This window comes from Lynx rufus, unplaced genomic scaffold (genome assembly GCF_022079265.1).
Source record: "Lynx rufus isolate CCGP_SWC_20201006 ecotype Redwood Valley unplaced genomic scaffold, mLynRuf1.p SCAF_37, whole genome shotgun sequence".
Lineage (NCBI taxonomy): Eukaryota > Metazoa > Chordata > Mammalia > Carnivora > Felidae > Lynx > Lynx rufus.
In genome coordinates, this window is record NW_025814853.1 from 2,838,245 (window position 1) to 2,858,296 (window position 20,052).

The 20,052-nt window shown below is 53.6% G+C and overlaps 1 protein-coding gene across 1 annotated transcript in view; it reads right to left on the reverse strand.

The window, feature by feature from the left end:
* CCDC57 (coiled-coil domain containing 57) overlaps nt 1-20,052 on the reverse strand; it is a 104,564-nt gene that overhangs the window by 15,173 nt on the left and 69,339 nt on the right. Inside the window, exons 18-19 of the mRNA XM_047093993.1 lie at nt 15,370-15,501; nt 14,716-14,932 (exon numbers count right to left, since the gene is read on the reverse strand). Of these exons, the coding sequence (XP_046949949.1) occupies nt 14,716-14,932; nt 15,370-15,501 (349 nt within the window). The remainder of the gene's footprint in view (nt 1-14,715; nt 14,933-15,369; nt 15,502-20,052) is intronic.

Sequence of the window (20,052 nt, forward strand, 5' to 3'; positions counted from 1 at the left end):
ACTTCCCCTGTAAGCATCTCCTTCTTCTTACCCCCTTTCTGTTCAACCTTTTCCTGCATGGGGGCCGTTGTATACACTTACACGGATGTTGACTCAGTACAGTATTAATAACCTCTTGTCATATTCTGTATTTTTTTTTAAATTTTTTTTTCAACGTTTATTTATTTTTGGGACAGAGAGAGACAGAGCATGAACGGGGGAGGGGCAGAGAGAGAGGGAGACACAGAATCGGAAACAGGCTCCAGGCTCTGAGCCATCAGCCCAGAGCCCGACGCGGGGCTCGAACTCACGGACCGCGAGATCGTGACCTGGCTGAAGTCGGACGCTTAACCGACTGCGCCACCCAGGCGCCCCATATTCTGTATTTAATGTAACTGGCAATGAGGCAGCAGAGGAAAGGGTCTCTATCTGCAGGCAGCCTGACCTAGAATGAAGCAAAGCATTCCTAAGCTCACTCTTGTCCGGAAATGCAAAGGACTGTCCACGGGTGCTTTGAAGTGACAAAAATACACTAGTGCCAGTTGTGGGCACCTTCCAACGTTCTGAAAAATCACTGATTTCAGCCAAATACCGTGGTCTGAGACCCAGCATCTGAGCATGGGAAATGATCACCCACAGTCCCGCAGCGAGACAGGGAGAGGGAGAGGGACCAATGGTTCAGCTGTGATCATGTGACGTTCGGTGTCACGTATGACTCGTATTGTAAGACCTCACTGGTTTATCGAGTTGAAATTTATTAGAAATGTTTGCTCGTCTTGCGGAACCCTCGCAGAACAAGTTACTTGTGATCCAAGGTTTTACTGGATTTCCTTTCATTTCTGTGTTTTTAAATTGCATGTGCTTTACAGCTCTCTTACTAGGAGCACACACATTTAGGATTGTTATGCCTTCCTGATGAGTTGACTTCTGTATCATCATGAAACGTCCCTTTTTACCTCAGGTTAATATTCCTTACTGGGAAGTCTACTTTGCCTGATGTGAAATAGGCATCCAGCCTTCTTAATCTGTGTCTGCAATTAAAGTGGGTTGTTTTTTTTTTTTAATTTATCCTGGGAGCGTGCACATGCGTACAAGTGGGGGAGGGGCAGAGACAGAAGACAGAGAGAATCCCAAGCAGTCTCCATGCTCAGTGTGGAGTCTGATGTGGGGCTTGATCTCAGGAACCCGTGAGATCATGACCTGAGCCAAAATCAAGAGTCACACGCTTAACTAACTGAGCTACCCAGGTGCCCCTCAACATGATTGGTTTTAAATGTACCTTCTTGGGGCGCCTGGGTGGCTCAGCCGGTTGAGCATCCGACTTTGGCTCAGGTCATGATCTCACGGTTCGTGGGTTCAAGCCCCGTATTGGGCTCTGTGCTGCCAGCCCGCAGCCTGAAGCCTACTTCGGATTCTCTGTCTCCCTCTCTCTCTGCTCCTCCCCAGCTCACACTACCTCTCTTTCTCAAAAATAAATAAAGATTAAAAAAAAATAATAAAATAAATGTACCTTCTTGCTAAATTGTTTTCTATTTATCTTATCTGTCCATCTGTCCTTTGTTCCCTTTTTCCTCCTTTTTTTGGCTACATTTGGGCTGATTTTTTTTTAAGATTCATTCATTCATTCATTCATTCATTCATTCATTCATTCGTTTAGAGAGAATCCCAAGCAGGCTCCACACTATCACCGTGGAGCCTGGCGCAGGGCTCGATCTCATGAACGATGAGATCACGACCTGAGCCGAAACTGAGAGACACTTAACTGACTGGGTCATCCAGGCGCCCTGGGATTGATGTTTTTTATTCCATTTTCTCTGCATCACCGTACTACTGGCTATACTTCTTTGTTGCTGTTGTTTTCTCTCGTCTTAGAATGGCTGTTCTGTGGTTTCCGATGTGCGTTTGTAACTTCTCTCGTTCTGCTGTGACACAACGCTGCACAATGTCACGCGTGAGAGCCTCCCAAGGGCACACCTCCTCCTCCCCTTCCCACGTGTGCCGTCTGTCATACATTTTGCTTCTGTACATACATCACAAGCCCCATAACACATTGTGAATAGGTGTATTTTAAACGACTGGTGTTTAAAGAAAAATATAGGCCTCTCCGCGTTCCTCTCTGTTGGCCCGGGTTTCCATCTGGTCCCTTTTTCCTTCAGCCTGAGGAGTGTCCGCTAACAGTCTACATAGTACAGGTCAGTTGGTGGTAAGTTCTATCAGATTTGTTGGTCTGTGAAAGTTCTTATTCTGCCTTAATTTTTGGAGGCTATTTTTGCTAGCTATAGAATTCTATCTCGACAGCTTTTCCTTTCTTTCGGCACTTTAAACCTGATGAGACTTTGTCTTCTGGCTTGCACAGTTTCTGAAGAAAAGTCTTCATTCCATCTTTGTTCATCTCTATGTGATGTGTCCTTTATTCTTCCTTTGACTCCTTTTAAGATTCTCTTTATCACTGACTCTCAGAAGCTTGATTACGATGCTCCCTGGGTGACAAGCTCGCGTGTGTGTTTAGCCAGCTGCTTGGGGAAGCTGCACTTCCTGGGTCTGTGAGTTAAGAGTTTGCATCAAATTTAGGGGAAAATCTGGTCATTATATCTTGAAATACTTTTTCTCCCCCTATCCCTCCCTCTTCTGTTAGATTGATGGACACTGTCCGTCATGGGGACAAGGCTGTTCTCTCTTCCCCCGTTTCTCTCTTTGTGCATCATTTAGGACAGATTCTATTCCTATTCCTTCGAGTTCTCTGTTCTTCCCTCGACCATCTTTATTCTTGGGTTAATTCCATCCAATGAGCTTTCTTTACCAAATATCAGAGTTTTCATCTCCACAAGTTTTGTTTGGTGCCTCTCCTGTTTCCAATCTTATTATGTACATGCTTTTTGAAAAATACTTAGATACAGTCATTGCGGTTCTTTAAACGTCTTTGCTTGTTCCCTCATTTCTGTTATTTCTGGGCCTCTACTGACTGGTTTTCCTCTTGCAAATGGATCACATTTCCCTGTTTCTTCATGTGTCTTATAATTTTTGATTAGGTGTTAGGCACTGTAATATAATATTTTCTTGAAAAATACTTTTGTTCTAGAATGCTGGGTTTTGTTTTGATAGGCAGTTAGGTTCCTTGGTTGGTCATTTCAAAGACTGTTTTTAAGCTTGTCTAGGCTAAGTCTACATGGGCCTTCATTCCAGAGATACCCACCCTACTACGGACGTGTGACTTCTCCATGTCTCCACTGAATGAAGGTGCTGATGGGGACTCAGCACTCTGACTGAATATCTCCCTACCCTGTGAGAGCTCTGGAAATGGTTCAGCTTACAAGCTGATTGTCTTTCCTTCGCCTGGAACTGTGGAGCTTTCTTCTATACATCTGGGGCTAACACGCAGTGAGGACTCAAGAGAACGTCTATGCAGGTTTCTGGAGTTCTCTTCTGTATATACCCTCCTTTCTGGACTCTGTCCTGCAACTGCCAGCCCCTTCTGCCTTCCCAAACTCCAATTCCCATTTCCCCAACTCAGCACGGCTTCTGAGTTCTATTTGGCACCCTCCTCCCTATGACTGCAGCCCAGAAACTGCCTTCAGACAGAAAGCCAGGGGGTCCTGGAACTTGCCTCATTGGTCTTCCTTCTTTTACGGACCACAGTCCTGTGCTGTTGGCCAATGTCCGAAAACAGTCGTTTCATACATTTTGCCCAACTTTCTAGTTGTTTACGGAGGGGTGTTAAAGTCTAGTCCTTGTAACAGCCTAGCCTGAAGACGTGAGGGCTAGCCGTGCTGTGGCCCCAGAATACATACCGCGGAAGAATAAGCCGATTTCACTGTTTCTTAAAGTATTTACTTTGTTGTAAAAGTTATTTCAATACCAGTCGTTTCCCAAGTGGTAGTAAATGTTTCACCACAGTACGGTCAAGAGAAGAGCCAACAAAGATCTACTTGACGACACTTCTCAAGAAGTTTAGAGGATACTCTGCACTTCTTAAAAAGCCTCAGGTTATAGGGGCGCCTGGGTGGCTCAGTCGGTTAAGCGTCCGACTTCGGCTCAGGTCATGATCTCACAGTTCGTGAGTTCGAGCCCCGCGTTGGGCTCTGTGCTGACGGCTCAGAGCCTGGAGCCTGCTTCACATTCTGTGTCTCCCTCTCTCTCTGCCCCTTCCCTGCTCATGCTGTGTCTCTCTCCGTCTCAAAAATAAATAAACATTAAAAAACAATTTAAAAAAAAAAAGCCTCAGGTTATAATAATTGGCGTGGGCAGGCAGCTGGCGTGGCTCAACCGTTCAGAACACAGCGCCGCTCCCTCCTTTGACCAGAACGCTGCTTCTGGGACCTTCTTTAGCCATGATCACAATGGTGCTGAGGGGCGGCAGACGCCAACCTGTGGCGATTTCACTGGTGTGCGGGCGCTCACATCCACTCCTGTCCTGACAGCGGTGACAGGCAGAGCCAAAGAGATAAAGGGTGCTGGGCAGTGAGGGCAGGACCTGTCACCCCCTGGGGTCCTGGGACCGTCACAGTCACAGTGCTGAATAAGTCTCCCCGCTCTCGTGGACAGCTCCCAACCTGATCTGCCTCACGAGGTCTCCGAGGCAGGGGTCGGTGGGCGTGTGTGCCAGGCCCTCCAGTGGGAAGCAACTCGCCCTGTTTCCAGCTTGTGTTCCTGGAGCCCAGCCGACGAGCCCTGACTGGCAATTGCATCAGGACATCTTTCTGGTGCAGAGGACAAGCCCTCCCCGGCCCTAGCTGGCTTCCTTCCCCGTGGCTCGGGCTGCTGGTCTCTGAGCGCGGTCTCACAAGGCTCTGCCGCGGCTGCCCACCTCACTGCCGCTCACATTCCAGAAAGGGTCTCAGACCCGAGGGGCGTTCTGGTTAGTGTGCCAAAGAACAGAATGTAATGTTCCAGGTGTGTTTACAACGGGACCACAAGCTGTTCTCTGAGGTCACCTACTCTATGTGATTTTAAGCTTTTCTTACTTATCACAAGGTGGCTATCACTCAAAAACAGTGCTGGGCCATCAGCCTGCCCTCCTGCGCTCAACCAGAAACGCAAACACGACCGTGGGGAGGTCAGATGGCAGTATTCCTTGTCTTGATGGTGTGCGGACAAGGTACCTCTAAGGTCCCGTGCCTACAGTACGTTTTCATGTCCTCAGAGCCACGGCCAAATCAATCCGATTTCAGAGGAAGGTCCAAAGCACACGCATCCCTCCAGAGAAGGCGTGGAGCGGTCTCTGCTCAAGAACACAAGGGCACAGATGAGATGGCACCCGGGGGCCCACTCAGCCCTAGCCAGAGGCAGGCGACACCCCACGGGACGGACAGGTGGACAAGGCCAGGAGGGCCTGCTGCGCTTGCCCTGCAGTATGGTCACGCGGCAACGTACCGCGACCCTCGAGTAAAGGGAACCCCAGTTATACCAGCAGTCACCTGACGCCCCAGTCTGGGACGGCCCTTGGCCACAGGCCGGGCCTCTCTCTGGAGCCCACCCGGCCGATCTGGCCGGTCCGGGTCATCGGAGCATTTTCTTTGTCTTTTGTCAAGCGTGTAGAATCGTGAACGTGGTAACGAGGCTCCCAGCTACAAGACCACACGCTACCAGGCACGGCTGGATCTGGCTCACCGCGGGCATAGCTCGCGGACTGAGCTGCGATTTGGTCCACACTCTGATTTTTTAATTAGTTGCCAATTTTCAAAAACGAAAACGTTCTATGTAAAAAGCAAGACTTCCGGTTCTTTTGGAAAACGGGAAGATCTGGCTTGTCGGCCATCTCCCCCCGAGGAGCAGAAGTAGGATGGCGTCACCCCGGACGGGGCACACCCGCCAGCCCGTCGCTGCCCCACACGGTCGGGGCCCCGACCGCCGGCTGCCTGGGGCCTGCGGGCACCCGCAGCCGGGACTCGTCTGGGCCAGTGGGCTCAGGGTCTGAAGTTCGACGGCCTGGACTCTGGTCTCGATCCGCTACCGGGGAGCTGGGAGACTCGAGTGAGCAACTTAGCGTTTCTGGGCCTATGACTCCACCTCTGACTGCACGGCCCCGACCTCCGGCCTCCAGGAGCTGCTGCGGGAGGCCACCGCCGGGAGGCTCACACCCACCCTGTGCAGCAGTGGCCAGAGGCTCCGCAAACGTTTGGGCTGTGAACAAGAGGGGGCCGTTTTTGTTTTTTCTGGATGCTCAGGTAACAACAGCCTGGCAGTGTGGTTATCTGAGTAGGTGTCCTCTCTGTCGAAAGATGTATAGAAATGTTCTCACTACACAGGACTTGAAATTAATTTTGGAGTAGTAGCTGGTTGATAGCATCACGTGTACCTTTTCTTAACATTTTATGCAATCCTTCTTAAGGGGAAAAACGTTTAATTTCAAGAAACACTAATGTAATTTTCAAAAGAACAAAAATTAAAGAAAAAGAACACCAACATTGCTCGCTTTAAAAGTCGTAGTCCTCGCCCTTCATCGTTTTTGATTCCGTCATCCTCGGTGGGGGGATGAGGGTCCCCCCACACACGCTGGATGTGCTGTGGGACCTTCTCAGGCCCCAGGGGAGACATCTGGGGAGCTCCCTCCACCAGTACGCAAGGGGCAGAACACGGAGAACACGGTGGGTGTTCAGTGGGTGAGGTCTTGAGGTCTTGAGGACAGACCCCGCCTCCCTTTCTGGGGGAGTGTGACCCCCACCCCCGACACACCCCAGCTACATTCCTCAGGAGCTGCCTGCCATTATCAATCTGACCTCTGGGACAGCCTTGGCCTTTCCCCCAGAGGTCCGCCCCTGTTCCAGTCGGGCCTGTCCCCTCGGGAACTCCAGGAGTGCAAGGGGGGCTGGGGGACACCGGCCTTGGGCAGGAGCTCCGTGCCCCGGGCGGGTTTCCTCACTTGAAAACGGGATTCCAGTAGCTCTGCAGATGGGTTTACTACTGTGGGGGTGACTGCATTCATTTGTAAACAACAGATCTCTGGCCCGCCGACCCCCCCCCCCCCCCACCGACGCCGAGCTGGGGCCCAGTCCCTCCTAGAGCACACTTCTCTGTCCCTGTGTGTTCTGACTGTCACAAATCACAGCGAACACGCACTGGCTGCTAGCTTTCAGTCACCTTACAATGGGTACGAATCCTAACGACATGCAAAGCACACAGAAGGCGGCCAGCTTCACCCACAATTTAAAAACTGCAAATTAAAACCAATAATGAAATACATTTTTCATCTGCCAGACTGGCAAGAAAGAAAATGCCGGATAAAAACACAGCCGCACCAGAGTGAGGAAAGACGCTCTTACACCCTGCAGCCACGAGCACGAACGAATCGGGCCAATTTTTTGGGGGCGATTTGGAAATAGCTTGCAGAACTCCAACCACTCACACCTTTGACCCAGTGATTCCAGATGCTGTGCTGACGACACCCTCCCACGGCCCTCCCTCCACGCCGCGAGCTTCGCTGCAGCACCGCCTTAGGAGCAAAGACCACAGGCCACCCGAAGTCCAGGCATACAAGGCGGTTAAAGAACGTCCTCGCGCCCCACGTCACCGAACTACCCAGGACGGGGTCGAAGGAGCACGCGGCCTACTGGCACACGTCCCTGAACACAGCGGGCGCACACGCGTGCTCGCCGTCTGCTTCTACAGTCACAGAGCGCAGGGCAGGTGTGGAGAGGGGCAGGGGACCCGACCGCTGTGGTCAGAGGGGGCAGGGGGCGCGGGGCCTGACTTCTCCCCAACAACCCTAGGCACCATTTCATTTCGCAGCCACACGGAGGCGTCACCCCTGACCCACTGAGGTCAGGAGCCCCCTTTGCTCCAGTGGGCGTCCCACACCCTGAGCGCCACGGCGTGGCCGGGCCGCCTGGGAGGCGGAGTGCTCTAACCACCCCTGGAGCGGCTGCGTCATACGTGGCCCTCCCAGGTGTCCCAGCACCCGGCGTCGCCTTCCGGGTGGGGCCCGGCTTTCCGAGGCAGGTGCCGTTTTGCCGGTGGGCCCGACAGCTGCCTTGGCTGAGCGCTCCTGTCCTGACTGATGTGGATGAGCCATTGCCGTGTGACTGACCTTGGTCATCAGTCAACCCAGTCTTTCCAGTTGGGTTGTTTTTGAAGTTAAAAAATAATCACTTTAGAAACATGATTTTTACTTATTTTTTTCAAAGTTCACTTATTTGTTTTGAGAGAGAGAAAGAGAGCGCATGCTATCAGGAAGGAGGCAGGCAGAGAGGCAGAGAATCCCTGTACTGTCAGCGCAGAACCTGATGCGGGTCCTGATCTCACCAACGAGCTTAACCGACTGCGCCTCCCAGGAGCGCCAGAAATGTGTGCTTTTCAAACCACTAGATACTCAGTTCCAATTCCGTACATTTTTAGGTTTGATTTTAAGCCACTGAACTCTGCGTGGGAGGCATTTTAGCGTGTGGCCGGCACTGCTGGTGGGCAGTCGTGTGCTGGGCCATCCTGTGTCGGCCTCTCCTTACGTAACATATGCCCACAGCTAGAAGGTTCCTGCTGCGTGTGGCCTGTTCCCCGTGCATTTTATTGGCCTTGAAAACCACTCATTTCGCTTCAAGAGAAACTGTCCATATTTCAGTTAGAATTACACTGACTCCTTAGCGTAGAGAAAACAGCTTTGTAGTATGTGATACTCCCATCCAGAAGAGTTGACTTATAAAGAGGTACTTTTCCCACAATGCCTCGTAGGGTCTCTCATCACATGGTTTTCCCGGGAGCACAGACCGCTGGGCTGCAGACTCAGGGCCTCCCTGGGCTCCATTCTCTCCAGTCACCTCCCTGCTCAGCTCGACTGAGCACCTGTTGTGCACCTGCTGTGCTAGCCCTGCCCCAGCGCCAGGCTGTCCCAGGATGCAGGGGGGGGGGGGGGGCGGTGCGCTAGTGTTGAGGGAGGGGAGGAAGCCAGCTGGAAGGTGATGGGCCACAGGCAGGTGCTCTGAGAGGAAGGTGGGGGGGAGGTGTCCAGAGGTGTGGGCAGGAGGGGCCTGGGCTGTTTGGGGCTCCGGGGAGGGGTCGCAGCCCCAGGCTCTGCAGCGAGGAGAGAGGACAGAAGAGTAGGGTCAGGGTCAGCGTGGAGCAGGGGTGGGGGTGGGGGGTCAGGAGAAGGGGCCGGATCCCTCGGGCAGGGTGGAGAAGGGGGGGGCATGGTGACCCCGAAGTCCTGGGTGCAGTTGTGGGTCTGGACCCCGGGCACCTGTGCAGACCCAGGGGGTCAGGCTTGGGCTCAGGCCCTGCCCTGGGATAGGGTTGCAGCAGGGCCTGGCCAGGCCTCCTGGGGCAGTAGGGAGGCCAGGAGGGGCTCTGGTCCCACCTCAAAACCAAAAGGAGTACGTCTTTTCAGCGCCAAGAGCCAAGCGCTTGAGAAATACCGTGTGATGGAAGCAATCCTTCATGTTATTAAGTGCAGATGTCACACACTGTTACACTATTTCATTATTGTTTTTAACTTTTCACGACTGCTAGGACTCACAGTTTGTTCCTCGCGATGCACGGAAAACTTACAAAAGGAGAAGACGCTTCATCCCAGGCTCTATAATGGAGCCTCTAGATTGCCTGTCTGGACGGATTGCCCACGTTGTACTTTATCATAAATGCTTATGATCACAGGTTTACGTCCGAAGCAGAGTTACTGGCTTCCTGAGAGTATCACCGAAGTGAAACCAGTAAGGTTTTAAAAAGTATTCTGAGGGGCGCCTAGCTGGCTCGGTGGGTGGGGCCTGTGACTCTCGATCTCAGGGTGGTGGGTTCAAGTCCCATGTTGGGCGTAGAGATTACTTAAAAATAAAATCTTTAAAAAATGATGATAAATAGGGGGCACTTGGGTGACTCGGTTGGTTGAGTGTCCAACTCTTGATTTCGGCTCAGGTCATGATCTGACAGTTTGCGAGTCTGAGCCCTGAGTCAGGCTCTTACTCTGACAGCACGGAGCCTTCTTGGGACTCTCTCTCTGCCCCTCCCCGGCTCGTGCATACTCTCTCTCTCTCTCAAAATCAATAAACACTTAAAAATAACAATAAAAAAGAAGTATGCTTACAGGAAGTAGAACATCACACAGATAACTCCACTATGCATACTCGAACAGTCAACACATGAGGGGCGCACAAAGAAACTCTGTAGACAGTTGGAACGACCACAATGCGTTCATTCCAACCCTTCCTCCCGCCTCAATGCTTCCCAGGGTGAGCCGAACATATCTCTCCTACTTTTCAATCCCAAAGCGCTGCTCATAAAGGGCAGGGGCGACAGGCCCAGCCCCAGCCGGTGTGTGACCACCCTCCCCTGCAGACCGTGCTGAAGGCCCGCCCCACAGCCTTCCTGGTTTCCTTGCCGAGGCCCTGCCTGCTGTTCTCAGGCTCTGAGACAGTCCCCTGGTGGAAGACGGTCTGTCTGGAGCTCTGGGGAAAACACTTCCCTTCCCAATGAAGAGAAAGAAGTGTGGGGAGAGAAGCAGGCCTTCTGACGTGATGCTCGGAGCTGCTGCAGCTCTTCCGGACCATCAGGAGGAGACAGAGCCCCAGACCAGCAAGCCCCCGGCTCGTCTGCCTCTGGGCTCGACGCACAACTTGATGGACTCCTATGTTTCGGTCAGCGAGTCAGTGCCACTGCCGTGCCGTGCTCACTGCGTGTCAGGAATGCGACCAAATGCTCACCACCTCGGCTGTCTCCTCCTGGGTCCAGTGAGCACGTATAAGTTTCTGGGGCTGCTTTAAGTCACCTTCAGGAGGCCGTCTGTGACCTGTGCACAGCAGGTCAGGGCTGCCGAGGGGCTGCGCCGGGCACCGGCACTGCCGCTGTGCTCCTCCCCGCCCAGAACGGTCCCCGCTGTCACCTGCAGCAGCCGGCTGGCCGCCCCGCTCACCAACTGGCCCCGCTTGGCCCCTGCTTCTGCCTGCTTCCCGACTCGCCGCCCTCCTCATCCCTGAGCCATGGCTCTGTACCACTTAAAAGCAGGAAAGGAAGGGACTCTGACAGGAAGCCACCACCAGACCGTCTCTTCCACCCGCACGTGGACGGGTGTGGCCTCTCGGAACTGCTGCTTTTCAAGAGCATGGCTTCTGGAAGAAGTCGTCTGCCCCATTCTTCCCTCCAGCTCCTCCCTCCTGGAAGACTGGCACGGCTGTGTCGCCCGTCCGCGGGGACCACCTGTAAGCCCACGCTAACCTTCACCTTGCGTCCTGACCTCACCTGGCCTCCCTGCCACACGCCCCGGGGAGACCACTGTCTCTCTCTTTAAGACTTTCTATTACAAAAGATACCCAAAAAGTTTCATCAAACACATGTACATGTACAGTTTAAAGTGTAAAAATAAAATAACGTGAAGAATAAAACAAACATTGGGGCGCCTGGCTGGCTCAGAGGAGCGTGCAACTCTTACTCTCGGGGTCGTGATTTCGAGTCCTGTGTTGGGTGTAGAGATTACTTAAAAAAGTAAAAGTTAGGGGCGCCTGGGTGGCTCAGTCAGTTGGGCGTCCGACTTCGGCTCAGGTCACGATCTCGCGGTTCGTGAGTTCGAGCCCCGCGTCGGGCTCTGTGCTGACAGCTCGGAGCCTGGAGCCTGCTTCGGACTCTGTCTCCCTCTCTCTCTGCCCCTCCCCTGCTTGTGCTCTGTCTCTCTCTGTCAAAAATAAATAAAAACATTAAAATAATAATTCTTCACCTTCGTGAGGCACCTGGTTCAGTCGGTTAAGCATCCAACTCTTGATTTTAGCTCAGTCATGATCTCAGCTTGTGGCTTTGAGCTCTGCGTCAGGCTCTGTGCTGACAGTGTGGAGCCTGCCTGGGATTCTCTCTCTCTCTCTCTCTCTCTCTCTCTCTCTCTCTCTCTCTCTCCCCCTCTCCCTCTCCCTCTCCCTCTCCCACTTCCCCACTTGTGCTGGCTGTCTCTGTCCCTCTCAAAATACATAAACTTAAAAAATTCTTCACTTTCTTGCCACATATGGACCCCTTCAAGTATGACTATGGCATTTTTCAAAAAGGCAAGCCCTGCTTTCTTTCTTTTCTTTTCTTTTTTCTTTTCTTTTCTTTTCCCCTTCCTTCCTTCCTCCCTCCCTTCCTTCCTTCCTTCCTTCCTTCCTTCCTTCCTTCCTTCCTTCCTTCCTTCCTTCCTTCCAAGTAGGCTCCACGGCCAGCATGGGGGTCGAACTCCCCACCCCGAGATCAGGAGGCCCCGACAGTGGTATTTTCTGTGGACATGTGCAAAGGAAGCCAGTCCGGCACTTAGCCGGCTATGTTGTGAGAAATGGGGCTAGAATTTTATGCTTAACTAGAGCGAGTCAGATGTGAGGCAGAAATAAAAGTCCTCCCCGCATGGATGGCCTCAAAGAGTTTCCCATATAAAAATTCTCTTTTAAAGCTATTCTGGAAGAAGAACAACGTATCTTAGAGGCTACTAAGGTAGCCACGGATAAGTTTGAAGGAATTGAATCAAATTTATTTTGTCTAAAAGACACCCTTCCCCAACAGCTAGTATCCTCATGGATGGTAACAGAAAAATGCAGATGTCTACAAGTTTAAGAAACTGACGGGTGAAATGAAAATAAGCTGGGAGTAACCACCAGAAGAATAAAACTTGAGCGTCACTTAAAAACAGGCTGGAGATGGAAAATGTGACCTATTCAATGAAAGGCGTGAGAAGATAAAAAATTCTTCAAGCACGCCAAGCAGAAAATACGCAAAAAGCCATCGGAGGGAAGTGCCAGCAACGAGGGCTCACAGGGAAGAGCATGTACGGAGCCCCTGTGGCAGACTCGCACACGGGTCCGCGGGGCACAGGGGACGGGGACGGCGCTGTCCTTTCTGCAGAAGGCGCCGCCCCAACAGATGGGTGCGGGAAGGCAGGGAATCAAAGGAAGCCGGTGAGTCAGTGAAATACGAAGCAAGCAGGGCTGAGGCCCACCTGGGAAACCCAGGGGCAGAGTCTGGGGAGGAGCATGAGGCTAAGACCGCGCGGGAATAGCCAGGAAAATGCGCAGAAGGGTACAGCGAGGAGAGCCCAGGCCGGCCGAGGGCCGTGTGGCGGTCAGGACTCCAACAGCCCAGCACCGCCCACGGGCAGGTGGAGACCCGGGCGCCATGGTGGGATGGGCCAGACACAGACGCCCTGGGGAAGTCAGCACCGCAGTGAGAGCGGGACTTCCGACAAGAGGGCAACACGGGCCACTAGTGAGTGCCGCTGGGCCATCGGGACGAAAACTCAGTTTGGTTCCTATTTTGTAACGTATACAGTGATAAGTTCCAAATGATTCACGGATTTACACATTAAAAAAATGAAGCCATAAGTATTAGAAGAAATCAGGGAAGAATAATCTCCAATTGTGGAGTGCAAAAGGCCAAAAAAAGGCACAGGAACCAGAAAGGGTTAAAAACAAGAACACTAACTACACACACACGCAAAAACCACCATAAGCCGAAAGTCCAGCGAGAAACTGCCGGAAGGTGGGAAAGTATTTGTAAACTGTGTCTCGGGAAAGGGGTGATTTCCATCAGGAAGGACCAGCTCCTACAGGTGGAGCCCCGGCAGGCAGGAAGGGGCAAGCGGGAGCCAGGGGAGGGGAGGGGACTCCCGCCCAGAGCCACTCGGGGGAACGCCGCACCACCTCGGACAGGAGACGCGGGTGACGTCCGCAGTGCCGTGTGCGCAGCCTCGCACACCTGGCTGGTGTCCGTGTGAGCGGGGGTGGTCCCACGGACCCCACCGGACCAGACCTTCCCGAACTAGAAATACACCTGCTTTTCGACCTGGCAACCCCCACTCTGGGGACTCACATACAGGCTTTTAGCGGGAGGCACGTGTCCCAGGCCATCACTGTAATGTGACTTGTATGGCAAAAGATTGGAAATGACCTAAAATATCCACCGCAGGGACAACAGTCCCATCGGTCAGGGCACATCTACACAACGAGGTGCGGCCCACGTGGGGCTGAGACCCCTAACCCTGTGGACGGATTCTGAAGGGATTCCCTCAGGCTTCCGGCCACTTCTCGGGGTCAGGCTGCTCTCCCGACAGAGCAAATGCATCTCCTGGACGCCCGCGAGGACCTGGCGGGGCAGGGACAAGGACACACGGGCGTGCTCGGGAGGCCGGAGAGTGGCCGGCCCTCCCAGACAGAAGGACTGCACCAGCCCCCGTGGAGGGGACCCCCCTGCAGCACCGGGCAGCACCCGAGTAGGAGGACTGGCACTGTGGTGACACAGCAGGAGCCCGCACAGGCGGAATGGGCGGGGAGAACGCCGTGTCTGTCTGCACATCGGCCACCGCGGACCCAGCCCCCCTGGACGGCGGCGGAGGGGAAGCGCGTCTCGCCTAAGACAGGATGTCGACTCCCTCCATTCTGACTTCCTACTTCCTGAACGAGTAAGTTCTTCCTTCCAGCTTCTCTCTTACCTCAGGCAAAGCATCCGTGGCGGGAACAGAAACTACCCATCGGCAACAAGAACTGCCCTGCAGGACACCGGGCCCCCGTGAGACAGCCCCCGACAGCGATCTGCCTGACCCTCACCGCCCACCTACGCGGGCCCACCGACCGCCGGCCCGCATTCTCCCTATATAACCCTGGGACCGTTTTCCCCACTTTGCAGACTGTCTTTGAGTTGCTCGCCCACGGTCCTCCTGACATCGGCCTCGCTGCAGTAACCACCCTTCTCGTGTCACATCCGCTCGTCTCTCTGCCTCTGGAGTGTGTTGGTGACGAGTGGCCGAGCCTGGCGTGTCTGGGACCCCGGAGCCAGGCACTCGTGCGCCCCTGTGTCCCGGCCCCAGCCTACCTGGCACAGAGTCGTCCTGGGACGTGAGGCCGGAGGGGCTGGATCCCAGGTCCAGTAACTTCCACGTGTCCTGGAGGGGACCGCTGGCTGGTGATGAGGAGCTTCGGGTGTGGTGGCTCTTTTCCTCACGGGATTCTCGAGCCGGGTGTGGCTTTGGGGACCGGCTTTCCTTCTGCCGAGCTGATCTGTAAGTCGCCCTGGAGATCCCGTGTTGCCTCTATGACAGTAAACAAAGACAGAAACAGCCCTCAGAGTCCCGCTGGGCGAGTGGTGGGACGGTGGGCACGGCCCTCGGTCAGGCCCGCGCTCCCCGGGCACTCCAGCTGGGGTTCCCCTGGGTTCCAGAAGGCCTCACGATGTGCAGGGCAAAGGCAGTCCAGTCTCTATGGGAGGTGGGACCTGGAAAGAAGGACAGATGCCCCAAAGCCCATGCTCTCCGGCCGCGAAGGCCCGCTGTGGGGGGCCCGTGGGGGCCCCGGGGCGGGGGTCTCGCTGTGCAAGGGCGTGACGGAGACCCCCCCTGCCCCCGCCCACGCGAGGAGAGGTGTCTGCCCCTGACACCGCAGTCACTCGGGGCAACAGCCACCCACCGGGACAGAAGGCACACGGGTTCCCCACGGTGGGTCCCTGCACTGAGACGCGGCCCTGCTGTACCTGCCCCGACCCGGCCTCAGCTCCTGCTGCGCAGCCTGGCGGACCGGACCTTCTGCTGACGCTCTGGGCCAGGTGGGGCCGGGCCTCCCCGGGGTGTCCAGAGGAACGTTCTGCCTCGGCGCTCTCAGAGCCCTGCCGTGGAAATGCAGAGAAAAGGACTCAGTGCCATGTGTCATCGAGGGGGCGTGTCACCCAGGTCTCCCTCAAAACTAGGAAGAAACGCTGTCCCCAAGTCTCCGGTATCAGGGACTCGCTCACATTGGGGACTGGCCACAAGGGAGGGGCGTGGTCGTGTCCACGAGCCAGGATGACCACAGCAGGCCTTCAGTGGCCATCTGAGTGCCCCTCACATCCTTCAGGAGACCGAGAACCTAACGTCACACAGACCCTCCCAGGGCACATGTCCCTGGCACATCATCGGTGCATCGCTCTGATGGCTCTTTGCACCCTCTCTCTGTGGGGACGCCTGCAGGACGGCAGTCAGAAGCGAGCATGAGGGAGTTTCTAAAGAGGCACAGAATGAAACATGGAAGAAAATGTAAGAATTAAAAGCAGGGGCACCAGGGCAGAGCCCGGGCAGCAGGCCAGTGGGGCCCCTGGGAACCAGCCAGATCCACCGGCCTCCTCCCGCCCCAGGGAGCACTCACACCCACCACCCAGCTCTCCTCCGCTCTAGTTCAATCAATATTTGAGTTTTCAACTGAGAAACGCACACAAATCTTTTGGATTTAATTGACAGCCCCTGGGGTAGCACTGATAATAAACGGCTTTTCGCATTTGTTGAGGGACTCACTGTGCGTCTTCCTTTGTGCTTCCTGACCATACCCTTTGCTTATTTATCTACTGGTTAAAAAAGTGGGCCCCAGAGTCTCATCTTTTCTCACGTTTTAAGAAAGGAGTCATTTCACTGGATTATCAAAGGCATGGTAGTTTTGTAGTTTGAAAGAGATTAATAAAGTGTAATAAAGTACTTTTCAAGTTTATTTATCTGTTTTGAGAGAGAGAGAGAGAGAGAGAATATCCCCATGAGGGCTCCATGCTGTCAGCACGGAGCCTGACTTGGGGCCTTGAACTCACAAACCTTGAGATCATAATCTGAGCCAAAATCAAGGATCAGGCACTTAACCAACGGGGCCACCCAGGCGCCCCTCGTGTAATAAAGCACTTAATGTACTAGAAAGAAGTGAAGGTACGGATAACAATATGCATGTTTTACTGTGACGGCTAACGGGCACATTTATTCTATGACTTGGGACATTTTCCTCAGTAACACGTATGCAGAAGTTTAATTAATTAATGCAGATGACTTGAAAAGTTATGAACAACTAGCTGAGGCACTTCGAAGTTTTAACAGCATTTCCCACAAGTGGAAAAAGCGTCCTCCAGGGGATGGGGTGTCTTCCAGGAGGGGGGTCCTCCTCCAGGAGAACGGGTCCCCTAGGGGAGGGCGTCCTCCAGGGGAGGCATCCTCTGGTGGAAAGTGCCATGGTCTTCAGCCCCTCTCTGTGGCCAGCCCTGCCCAGTTGTCTCAGGCCACGTCTCCTCGCCAGGCACACCGCCGCGCGCATCTCTCCCACAGAGCCAGAGCCATTCCAGGCGGCCTGGCGCGCCCCCGCTGTCCCATGGCTCAGACCCTGCCCTTTGCTGAGGGCTTGTGTTTAGCTCCAGCAGAAGGCCCCCAACACCCCACGAGGTGTGTGTGCGCACGGACGAGGCTGGTGGGCAGCTCGGGGATTGCTGGTCCCAGACCGCCGCTCGCCTCCCCCAGCCAGCTGCCAGGCCTCAAAACCGGATTCCTTCCTTCTCTCACACTCCACGTCCATCCCACAGCAAATCCAGATCTGACGCATCTCCTGGCCGGCCGCCCCCTCCTCCCAGCCAGGAACCCCCGCCGACTGGCCCCGCACCCACCCCCAGCTCAGCGTGGAGCCCAACGCCGCGGCCTCTGCCACCTCGCCAGGGCCGACTTGGAGCTCGCGTCACCCCACGGCCGAACAGGCCGCCCATCACCCACCTGGCGCGCTCTGATTTTATCTGACGCACACTGGAGACCGTTCGCGGGACATCAGCATATGGTCTAGGGTCAAGAGTTGATGAAACTCCCACCCCCTTCAGAGAAGCGGAATATTAGCGAATAAAAAACTACACACACGCACACACGCACACGCGCACAGACACGGCTCCAGGATGCACGCACGATACTTTTCAACGACTGATGAGAGGCGGAAGGTTCTGGTCGTGCGGAGAACCACGCTGTGAACACTCTGAGGGCAGCGGCAGGCGGCCCGCGCCGGGGGGCTAAGGTGCCAGGCCCCGGCCGGCACGCGGCCGGCACGCTGGACGGGCATAAGCTCCCTGGAAGGGCCTCAGCATCCGGCCGGCCAGGACCCGCTCGGGGCCCCTGGGGTGGAGCCAGAAGCACCCGCGCACAGAATTCAGCATCTACTCTGCGTGAAAACTCAGTAGATCAGGAGGAGAGAGCGCGGCTTTAAACCGACCAACGGTCTGGAAGAGGCTGGGCCACATAAACTCGCTGACATTTGACCGCTTTGAACCTACAAAATGGCAATTTTGTAGGATTCAACATAATACCCAAACCTACGGCAAACTTTCTTGAAGATAAAATGCAAAAAGCATTTGGAGCTCCTGACTGGCTCGGTTGGTGGAGCGTGTGACTCCTGATCTCGGGGTTATGAGTTCGATCCCCATTTTAGACGTAGAGATTGCTTAAAAAAATAAAATCTTTAGGGGCGCCTGGGTGGCGCAGTCGGTTAAGCGTCCGACTTCAGCGGTTAAGCGTCCGACTTCAGCCAGGTCACGATCTCGCGGTCCGTGAGTTCGAGCCCCGCGTCGGGCTCTGGGCTGATGGCTCAGAGCCTGGAGCCTGTTTCCGATTCTGTGTCTCCCTCTCTCTCTGCCCCTCCCCCGTTCATGCTCTGTCTCTCTCTGTCCCAAAAATAAATAAACGTTGAAAAAAAAAAAATTAAAAAAAAAAATAATAAAAAAATAAAAATAAAATCTTTAAAGAGAAACGCAAAAAGCACTGTTCAAGTCAGGACAAAGGTGTGGATGCCAGCTAGCCTGCTCTTGTTTCCACTGCATGGGAGTCCCGGCCAGGACAGCAGCATGAGACAGGACTGAGAAGGAAGGAGCCTGACCCCAGCAGGGGCTCTGTCCCCATAGAGAACCGAGGGAAAACTCTGGTCACACGCACCAGCACCAATCACTTCTGCAGAATTGCTAGATACCAAATCATCTGAGAAAAATCAACGAGGTTCCCAATGGCCTGCAACAGCTAGAAAATGTGTGTTCAGAAGTATTCAAGATAAACGGTACAGTCATCAGAGTATTGCCCAGCGCTGAACAGAAATGAGCTTCTGAACCCTGAAAAGACGTGGAGGAAACGTAAACGCCAAGAGAAGGAAGCCAGTCCGAGAAAGGCCACATAGCGTATGATTCCAACTCTGTGACATCCCAGAAAAGGCAGAACCGCGGGGTCCGTAAAAAGCTCATTCGGCACCAAGGATGGAACTGGGGAAAGGGGGAGGGATGCACAGACACACAGGATTCCTAGGACAGTGAGACTACTCGGTGTGAGACCGTAACACGGACACACGTCAGCATCCGTTTGTGCAAACCCTTACGATGTCCAGCACGAGAGCGCACCGTGACTCTGGACTCTGGCGATAGCTGTGTGTCACTGAAGGTTCGTCAGTTGTGACGGACACGCCATCTGGTGGGGGATGCTGATAATGGGGGAGGCAGAGGACATTCATAACACAAGAGGACATTCATAACAATGTTTATAGCAAAAAATAGCCTAAATGCCCACTGACAGAAGAATGGATAAATAACGTTGATATATTCATACGATAGAAAGAATATACACAAACCAGTGTCTAGACCTGGAAAGCCATACCTCGCAGGTCAGACCCCGCCCACCACCTTTTTTTGGTCCAGCCCATGAGCTAAGAACAGTTTTTACATTTTTATTTATTTTTTTAAAGATTTTATTATTTTTTATCTTATTTTTTTTACATTTATTTATTTTTGATAGAGCACAAGTGGGGGAGGGGCAGAGAGAGAGAGGGAGACACAGAACCCGAAGCAGGCTCCAGGCTCGGAGCTGTCAGCACAGAGGCCGACGTGGGGCTCAAACTCGCGAACCACGAGATCATGACCTGAGCCGAAGTCGGACGCTTAACCGACTGAGCCACTCAGGCGCCCCTATTTTATTTTTAAAGTTTATTTCCACCTATTTATTTGAGAGCAACAGAGACAGTGAAAGTGGGGGAGGGGCAGAGAGACAGGGAGAGAGAGAGAAAGAATCCCAAGCAGGCTCCACACTGACAGCGCCGAGCCCAACGCAGGGCTTGAACTCATGAAACGGGGAGACCATGACCTGAGCCAAAATTAAGAGTCAGATGCTTAACCAACTGAGCCACCCAGGTGCCCCATGATGTTATTATTTTTAAGTAATCTCTACACACAATGTGAGGCTCGAACTCACGATCCTGAGATCAATCCTGAGGTCAAGAGTCATACACTCTACTAAGCCAGCCGGGTACCGAGTTTTCACATTTTAAAATTAAAAAAAGATTTTTTTTAATGTGTATTCATTTTTGAGATGGAGAGACAGAGTGCAAGCAGGGCAGGGGAAGAGAGAGAGGGAGACACAGAATC